The sequence below is a fragment of the Tribolium castaneum genome, chromosome 1 (assembly GCF_031307605.1).
Source record: "Tribolium castaneum strain GA2 chromosome 1, icTriCast1.1, whole genome shotgun sequence".
NCBI lineage: Eukaryota > Metazoa > Arthropoda > Insecta > Coleoptera > Tenebrionidae > Tribolium > Tribolium castaneum.
This window is the reverse complement of record NC_087394.1, coordinates 2,197,109-2,206,722: the sequence shown is the minus strand read 5'-3', so window position 1 is coordinate 2,206,722 and position 9,614 is coordinate 2,197,109. Positions and strand designations below refer to the sequence as shown.

Below are 9,614 nucleotides of genomic sequence, written 5' to 3'. Positions count from 1 at the left end.
CCTTCGACTGTGAAAAAATCATGTTCGGACAAATACCCCTTGGGACCTTAATGAATTTTTAAATATTCTTTAAGATTTCCCGATTTCGCAAACTTTATTTTTTTTCACTCACTTTATATCCTTCAATTTTTTTAATTTTTGCTGGAGATTAAGCCCTTTGATAGGGCCTTCGACTTTGAAAAAATCATGTTTGGACAAACACCCCTTGGGACCTTAATGAATTTTTAAATATTCTTTAAGATTTCCCGATTTCGCAAACTTTATTTTTTTTCACCCACTTTATATCCTGCAATTTTTTTATTTTTGCTGGAGATTAAGCCCTTTGATAGGGCCTTCGACTGTGAAAAAATCATGTTCGGACAAACACCCCTTGGGTGAAAATAATAAAGTTTTCAAAATAGAGAAACTTTATAAAAATTAAAAAAAATTCGTTAAGGTCGTAAGGGATGTTTGTCTGAACATGATTTTTGTCACAGTCGAAGTCCCTATCGAAGTGCTTAATCTCCAGAAAAAATAAAGAAAATTGCAGGATATAAAGACAGTGAAAAAAATCAGTTTGCATTGCCTGAATATGAGAAAAAAATGCAGAAATTAAATGCAGTTAAGTTTTAATTTGTAATAGAAACACATTAGATTATTTTGATAATTTTCCTGGTGTGAACTTGGCTGTAGAAAACGAGAATGGTGGGGGAAATGGTGCAAGCTTTGACACCTAACCTCCAATACAAACATATCAAAAATAACTACAGCCGCCGTTTATGGGTTTCTTAACAACGCTTTGGGCCCTGAAATGTCATCAAATCGTCCCTACACTTCGTGTATCAAAATCAGGGGCACCCCAATAATACCTCCTTTGGTAAAAAACTCTTTCAAAAAGACCACTTTTTAACTGTTCCCCAGGTCACACAAAAAGTCCGTGAGGAATGCCTCGAATACAAACGAAAAGCAATCGAGTTAGAAAAAAAGCACGAAAGGAACCGACTTTTCCAGCAATGTTTAGTCGACCTTGAGAGGCTCCAAGACAAAACCAAAGACCTGACAATACCGAAGCAGACCACCCTTGAGAATCAATTGACTTTTGTTGAGGATTCTTCAGTTCATTCATCTAGTCCCGTGCCTTACGACACTTACAAAAAACTACAGAACTTAACAAGTGAGACTATCGATGTTAGTGAGTACAGTGATGAGGGGGTGAAAGTGATGGGTAACGAGGAACGAGTCACCCCTCCAAAGTTGATTCGGAGCAACTCGTACACTTTGGAGAGCCCCAGCCCCATTCTTTTGGCCCATTTGGAGAAAGAGGCCCGCAAATGCATAGAAATGGAAGAGAATGAGTCTCGGAGCTTGTCTCCAATCACGGTGATCGACAGCGAGCGGGAGCCCCCGTTACAGGTCGTCGACACGGACGTTTCAGGTAAATTTTACCTCAAGCACACTCTTAAGGGGGCGCCTCAGGCGAACTAAACCGTCACCATAGAAACGAGTAATACTTTTTCACCACTAGATGGCATGAGAATGCAGAAATCGAAATTAAATAATTATTTAAATTAATTAAAAAATTTATATCTTCTTTATTATAAAAGCAACACATTTGATACAAAGACATTATACAGGCATTTTTTATAGAGAACTGTAATAACATAAAATTTAATTTTTTTAAATAGGAATCACAGGCGGCTGTGATATTTTTGAGTTATTTTCTGAGTTATTTGTGTAATACATTATTTTTAAATATTAAAAAAAAAGAAATAATTTCGCTTTTTTATAGTAGGCCATGAAAAAAAAAATTGGATTTTCATTTAAAACTGTGAAAAATATATTACCCAACAAGTATTTATACTTTAATGATTTTTTAAAGTAATTAATTAAAAAACAGCATAATAAATTATTATTAGATCAAATTTGCGGTTAATAAAAATTATTTGTTTTTAAATTTGAAATGGCTTTTCCATGGCCAACTACTTTCAAATATTTGAAATATATTTTTTATCAAAAGTATAGAAAAATTTAACAGTTTTTAATTCAAAAAAAACTTTTCGAAAATGTCATAGCCAACTATGATTCCCCGAAGAACTTGATGGTGAAAAAACGCTTTTAGGAAAAGATTTATAATTGAACATCATTTTACTCTAAAAAACCTCAACAAACGCGTAAAAACTAAATAAAAAGTGCGCAATTTTGTACAGAGTTCATGCTTTTGTTTGGTACTGAACCGTGAACTATTTTTTGAGATTTGTATAAAAGTATGAACCTGTTTTTTGATCATTTTGACATTAAACGGTTTTTCTGTCATTCGGGAAAATAAACCAATCACGTGTTGCCACTTGTCGTCATTTGTCTTGTAGTTCAGCAGGTCACTGTGACGACAGTGGAGCCCCAACTGCGGGAAATCCTGGATAAACTGCCCCAAGAACACGCCCGAAACATCCTCGAAATTTTGAATAAGCAACAGGAGGAGCAGAAAAGTGTGACTGAAAAATTTACAACCCCTGACAAATCAATGACTGTTTCAATCTCAAGCCAGTCCCTTTACTACTCAGTATTATCGTCGGAGACGACGCCACATGGCAGCCCCCTCAACGTTGTCAACCTCCGTAATGCGAAAAATATGGACAAGGACAGGGCGGCGAGTGTGATAGGGGCTGCAGTGAGGGGTTATTTAGTTAGGCGACTTATCAGGACTGAAAAGGTGCAAGGGCTGATTGATACGATAAAAGACGCCCTTTTGTGCGCCATCCAATTACACAATGCCGAAGTGATTGAACCTGCCGATGTGGAGCTCCACCGACGACTGATTCAGCAAGTTTCAGCTGCGTGTTATGCATTCCATGACATTTTTTTCACACTTTCGACCAAAGAACAAATGGGGATTATTGCTATGGACAGGCAACGGAAAATCGAAAAGGCCAATAGGCCTCTCTCAGCGGCAAGCTCAAACTTGTCCATTTCGCGGAGACAAAGCGCTCGCATGGTGCGATGACCAAGTGGCTTATTAAAGACAAGCAATGATATATTTATTTTTATTATACTATATAGCGACTATGACTAAATAAAGTAGTATTTTATGATTATTTACGTGAGTTTGTTTAATAAAACCCAAAAAATATGGTGATTGACAAAATTTAGCAAAGTTTCAAACCAAAATGTAGATTTCATTTGAGCGCGAACTCGTAGCCCCCCCACGGCGGTTTTTTTGATACGTGATAACACGCAGACGACGAAAAAAGCAATGTAGTGAATGCCTTTCAATTAATTTGTTTTCTGTGCCTTAAATTAATTTGTTCTATTTTTATTTGGGCTCAATGTTGTGTGGGTTGCCTACCTTGCTGTCATTTGTCAAAATCTTACGATCGTAATTTGACAGGTGTGTGACATGTCCAGTTACGGATAAACATAAAAGTGTTTAAAAAAGCACATTACTGAAAATTGCCAAAGTTAACAGTGTTATAAAGCGAATGTTTACGTGTAGAGACTCGAATCGGCACATCTGTCACGCAAAACCCTTCATTAGTGCAAATGCGTACAAAGAATCGTTCAATATCTGTTAGTTCAACACGTCACAAGTCATGATCCCTCTTTTCAAGGGTTTTAACTGATTCAACCACCAGTAGATTAATGATGCAATCGAACTCTAAAACCAAAGAAATGTTCATCTTGCGAGCGCTGGAAAAGATCCTCAATGACAAGGAAATCAAGAGGTCACACCATTCGCAGCTGAAGCGGGCCTGCGAGGTGGCTCTTGGTATGTATCGTGCGAAAAAAACAAGAAATTTTGTTCAAATTTTGCACCTATAGGGTGATCCAGAGTTACTGTTTCGGTTGGCGACTCTTGAACGAATGCAGGGGTGCAAACTGCGGACGAAAGTTACCAACCGAAGCAGCCTTTTTGGAACACTTATTCCTAATAGTTAGTATCTACTTATATGCAGATATTTATAAGTATTAGTTAAGTCTAAATGTAAATACTTTAATTCATATTCATAGAGGTGTTTATTCGTATGATCAGATACATCAGATTCGAGTCCCTATGTAGGAACTCTACATCAGATAAGTTATTTCTACCAACATTTGCTTGCTTGGCTACGGTCAGATTTTTTAAAAACCTACAATTTTTATTATTGTTTTGACTTTCAAATTGGAAATTTCAAGGATTTAGAAATTTGTGTAGTCTTTCAAACATTGTTAAAGATTGTAAAACTTAAAAAAATGTTTTCTATACATCAAATTATGTGTACTTAAACTGTTCTGCGAGTTGTAGTAGTTTTCAAGTTATTAACACTTTTGGAATGTTTCGAAAACAATTCCAGACGAAATTTTTGAAATAACATATACGTTGAGGCGTTTTTAAGCCTGAAGTCGTCCAAAACGTCTAGAAATCGACGAAAAATTGTCCGAAAAATTCGAATACATTATGCTCTGTTACTTAGAGCCTACAGCTTTGAACTTAATACAAAAATTAGCATTTTTTGAAATGACAAATCGGCTTTTTTGAGGCCATCAAAATAACTATCATTCTTTTTTATATGAATTTATGTGAAATCACGTTCAGCTTGATTATCTCGACTAACATTAAAATTTCTTGATACAACAAAATTAACGTTGATTAGCAAATTGTCTTTTCTGTAGAAACATTGAAAAAAAATTGATAAAACCTAATAAACTCTAGATGCAAAAATAATCTGTTACAAGTCATTTACAAATAAACTCATTGAATGATTTTATTACTTAACAGATATGTTTCAAGTATATTTGAAAAAATGTTAACAATATTCTTTTTTATTTACTGTTTTTTAATGGCATTGTAGTTTGATACCATACAACTACATTTTACCAACTTTTGTTCATTTCAAAAGAACTAATATCTTCCAAATTATGAAAGGAAAAATATAGGTTCTAATTTAAAATAAGTTGCCTAAAATGTACTATAGTTATTAATAATATAAGTGCGAAAAAAACAAGCTTAAAGTACGAGGGATGTTGTTATACAACGAGCGTATGCGAGTTACATACCTAGACACCCGAGAACTTTAAGCGTTTTTATTCAAATATTTTTTGTTGGAACGTAATAATTTAAAACATGTTGCTAACCAACCAAAAAAAAAAAAAACAAAATGTAAAATCATCAGCTTATACAGGGGGTATTCACGAAGTTGTGGCGTTGAGTTGGTTGAGTTAAATAATATGTGAAAGAAAGCATATACTAAAGAATCTTAAAATATTTTTGTTAGTGGAGATAATTTTTTTAGTTTTTTTAAATTTTACTATGGATACCAGATTTTTTATAATTTATAATTAAATGACAATTGTGACAGGTATTTTTGATTAATGCCAATGATCTTTTAATTTCGGGTTAGTTGCCAAATTTAAACAGGGTCTTCTTCAGAAAGTTATTGTATCATCTCCGTTATCCGCAACATTTTACTAATGTGGTTTAGACTAAGACTTCGTAAACACTCTGTACTCTATTAAAATTCCTTTAATTAATTTTTATATTTGAAATCGGGGCATAAATAAAATTTTTACTGCGGCTGCCGTTTTTTAAAAAAATTATTAGTATATACAGGGTAGTTCAACCCAGCTTCCGTCTTCTGTAGCTCAGTTGTTATTTAAATTGAAGTTTTGATATTTTCTAAATGTCACTTATGCTTTAGGACACATTTCAAGGAAATATTTTTGATTATACAGAGCGTCTCAAAAAAGTATGACTTCAGCATAATATTTTTTATTGGCATGCTATTATTTTTGTGTGCTTATTAGGATGCCTTTCTAGCTTCTTACATGTTCCTAATTTTTTTTTAATCGGTTAAAAAAATAAAAATAAAAAAAATCAGTTTTACACCTTTAGTTTTAAAAATTAATAAAAAACAGAAACAGTTTTTTTCTTGATGATATTAGTACGTACGTCTTGAACCAGGTCTAACAGACTTTTGATATTTTGTAAATATTATTTATGTTCTAGGACACATTTCAAGGAAATATTTTTGATTATACAGAGCGTCTTAAAAAAAGTATGACTTCAGCATAATATTTTTTATTGGCATGCTATTATTTTTGTGTGCTTATTGGGATGCCTTTCTAGCTTCTTACATGTTCCTAAAGTTTTTTTTAAAATCGGTTAAAAAAATAAAAACCAAAAAAATCAGTTTTACACCTTTTGTTTTAAAAATTAATAAAAAATAGAAACGGTTCGTTCTTGATGATATTATTAGTAGGTACGTCTTAAACAAGGTCTAACAGACTTTTGATATTTTTGATATTTTGTAAATATTATTTGTGTTCTAGGACACATTTTAAGGAAATATTTTTGATTATACAGAGCGTCTCAAAAAAAGTATGACTTCAACATAATATTTTTATTGGCATGCTATTATTTTTGTGTGCTTATTAGGATGCCTTTCTAGCTTCTTACATGTTCCTAAAGTTTTTTTAAATCGGTTAAAAAATAAAAACCCAAAAAATTAGTTTTACACCTTTAGTTGTAAAAATTAATAAAAAATAGAAACAGTTTTTTTCTTGATGATATTAATACGTACGTCTTGAACCAGGTCTAACAGACTTTTGATATTTTTGATATTTTGTAAATATTATTTATGTTCTAGGACACATTTCAAGGAAATATTTTTGATTATACAGAGCGTCTCAAAAAAAGTATGACTTCAGCATAATATTTTTTATTGGCATGCTATTATTTTTGTGTGCTTATTAGGATGCCTTTCTAGCTTCTTACATGTTTCTAAAGTTTTTTAAATCGGTTACAAAAATAAAAACCCAAAAAATTTGTTTTACACCTTTAGTTGTAAAAATTAATAAAAAATAGAAACAGTTTTTTTCTTGATGATATTAATACGTACGTCTTGAACCAGGTCTAACAGACTTTTGATATTTTGTAAATATTATTTATGCTCTAGAACACATTTCAAGGAAATATTTTTGATTATACAGAGCGCCCCAAAAAATGTATAACTTTTTAATGGCATACTATTATTTTTTTGTGCTCATTAGGATGCCTTTCTAGCTTCTTACATGTTCCTAAAGTTTTTTTTAAATCGGTTACAAAAATAAAAACCAAAAAAATCAATTTTACACCTTTAGTTTTAAAAATTAATAAAAAATAGAAACAGTTTTTTTCTTCATGATATTAGTACGTACGTCTTGAACCAGGTCTAACAGACTTTTGATATTTTGTAAATATTATTTATGTTCTAGGACACATTTCAAGGAAATATTTTTGATTATACAGAGCGTCTCAAAAAAGTATGACTTCAGCATAATATTTTTTATTGGCATGCTATTATTTTTGTGTGCTTATTGGGATGCCTTTCTAGCTTCTTACATGTTCCTAAAGTTTTTTTTAAATCGGTTAAAAAAATAAAAACCAAAAAAATCAATTTTACACCTTTAGTTTTAAAACTTAATAAAAAATAGAAACAGTTTTTTTCTTGATGATATTAGTACGTACGTCTTGAACCAGGTCTAACAGACTTGTGATATTTTGTAAATATTATTTATGTTCTGGGACACATTTCAATGAAATATTTTTGATTATACAGAGCGTCTCAAAAAAAAAATATGACTTCAGCATAATATTTTTTATTGGCATGCTATTATTTTTGTGTGCTTATTAGGATGTCTTTCTAGCTTCTTACATGTTCCTAATTTTTTTTTAATCGGTTAAAAAAATAAAAATAAAAAAAATCAGTTTTACACCTTTAGTTTTAAAAGTTAATAAAAAATAGAAACAGTTTTTTTCTTGATGATATTAGTACGTACGTCTTGAACCAGGTCTAACAGACTTTTGATATTTTGTAAATATTATTTATGTTCTAGGACACATTTCAAGGAAATATTTTTGATTATACAGAGCGTCTCAAAAAAAAGTATGACCTCAACATAATATTTTTTATTGGCATGCTATTATTTTTGTGTGCTTATTAGGATGCCTTTCTAGCTTCTTACATGTTCCTAAAGTTTTTTTTAAATCGGTTAAAAAAATAAAAACTCAAAAAATTAGTTTTACACCTTTAGTTTTAAAAGTTAATAAAAAATAGAAACAGTTTTTTTCTTGATGATATTAGTACGTACGTCTTGAACCAGGTCTAACAGACTTTTGATATTTTGTATATATTATTTATGTTCTAGGACACATTTTAAGGAAATATTTTTGATTATACAGAGCGTCTCAAAAAAAGGATGACCTCAACATAATATTTTTTAACGGCATACTATTATTTTTTGTGCTCATTAGGATGCCTTTCTAGCTTCTTACATGTTTCTAAAGTTTTTTTTAAAATTGGTTAAAAAAATAAAAACCAAAAAAATCAGTTTTACACCTTTTGTTTTAAAAATTAATAAAAAATAGAAACGGTTCATTCTTGATGATATTATTAGTAGGTACGTCTTAAACAAGGTCTAACAGACTTACTAATTAAGTTTGTTTGAACTGAATTACTACAGGGTGTTTACAATTTATTTTCAAACTTTCAAGCCTTAGTCTTAGACAACCCCATACCTCCTAAAGTATAAATAACGTCAACAAAATATTAAAAGTCCAACTGTACTAATAACAGAGCTACAGAAGACGGGAGCTGTGCTGGACCACCTTGTATAAGCATGTTGTATTTTTTTTTAATAGAGGACATCAAGAAGGAAGTGAAGGATGAAACTCCAGACGGAGAGAAAGTTTCCGACGCTCTCCCGATGCCAAAAAGTGGCGAAGTCAACGTCCTCACCACCGAAAAATACTTCCTGCCTTTTGAACTTGCATGCCAGAGCAGATCGGCCCGGATTGTCGTTACGGCCCTGGATTGTTTGCAAAAACTGATCGCCTACGGACACCTCACAGCCAACGTCCCGGACTCAACCACTCCCGGAAAGCTCCTGATTGACCGAATTGTCGAAACGATCTGTGCCTGTTTTACGGGGCCCCAGACCGACGAGGGGGTGCAGTTGCAGATAATCAAGGCGCTGCTGACTGTCGTCACGAGCCAACATGTGGAGGTCCATGAAGGGACCGTTCTTTTGGCTGTTCGGACGTGTTACAATATTTTCCTAGCGAGTAAAAATCTCATCAATCAGACCACAGCAATTGCCACTTTGACACAAATGCTTAATGTTATTTTTACTCGAATGGAGAATCAAGCACTCGATGCTGAAGTACAATCTGAAATTCAATTGAACAGTTCTTGTAATGGGATTGATACGAAGTCGGTCAAGTCGTTGAAAATTGAAGACAGTGTGGAGGGTAAGGAGGAAATTGATCCCGGGAGTGTGGAAGTGGTCAATGAAATTCTGGACGGGATTATCAGTGATGTTATCACGGAAGTGGAGCATAAAAAAATTGCGGAGCAGATTAACGAAGGCAGTCTGTCGTCAATCCATAGGTAAAACATTGTTTATTGGCTTTTTCTATTAACAACGAATTTTCTTTAATTAGGAGCTAATTTAGTTGTTTTTATTGACTTGACAGTGTTTAAAAAAAAGTAGAATTGTAAGTCGCTGAAAAAAATTTTATTCAATAATTTCAACTGTACCTTAATTGTTAAATTTTCTTGAGAATGGTTTTTGAGTTTGTTCGTTTTATCTTATCATGGAAGCAATTTCCGGGTTAATAACCT

The 9,614-nt window shown here is 32.6% G+C and overlaps 2 protein-coding genes and 1 long non-coding RNA gene across 3 annotated transcripts in view; 2 read left to right on the top strand and 1 right to left on the bottom strand.

Annotated features, from left to right (window-relative positions):
* Window positions 1–667: 667 nt before the first annotated feature.
* On the top strand, window positions 668–3,071 carry Cp110 (Centriolar coiled coil protein 110kDa). Its single transcript, XM_008193281.3, has 3 exons — window positions 668–856; window positions 901–1,414; window positions 2,346–3,071. The coding sequence occupies exons 1-3, from the start codon at window positions 791–793 to the stop codon at window positions 2,978–2,980; spliced, it is 1,215 nt and encodes a 404-aa protein (XP_008191503.1). The 5' UTR covers window positions 668–790; the 3' UTR covers window positions 2,981–3,071.
* On the bottom strand, window positions 3,007–3,411 carry LOC107397696 (uncharacterized). The gene is made up of 2 exons (XR_001574749.1): window positions 3,323–3,411; window positions 3,007–3,267 (listed from the first exon to the last, which is right to left on the bottom strand). It is a non-coding gene; the product is annotated as an uncharacterized LOC107397696 (long non-coding RNA).
* Window positions 3,365–9,614, top strand: part of Sec71 (Secretory 71) — a 27,945-nt gene continuing 21,695 nt past the window's right edge. The window contains exons 1-2 of the mRNA XM_008193280.3: window positions 3,365–3,742; window positions 8,633–9,380. Coding sequence (XP_008191502.1) covers window positions 3,616–3,742; window positions 8,633–9,380 — 875 coding nt within the window. The 5' untranslated portion in view covers window positions 3,365–3,615. The remainder of the gene's footprint in view (window positions 3,743–8,632; window positions 9,381–9,614) is intronic.

Excerpts from the sequence above, each read along its gene's own strand:
- Cp110 (XM_008193281.3), top strand. The coding sequence starts at position 791 with ATGTCATCAAATCGTCCCTACACTTCGTGTATCAAAATCAGGGGCACC. Across the intron at positions 857-900 it reads CCCCAATAATACCTCCTTTG|GTCACACAAAAAGTCCGTGA; the intron begins GTAAAAAACTCT and ends ACTGTTCCCCAG. Across the intron at positions 1,415-2,345 it reads CGTCGACACGGACGTTTCAG|TTCAGCAGGTCACTGTGACG; the intron begins GTAAATTTTACC and ends TTTGTCTTGTAG.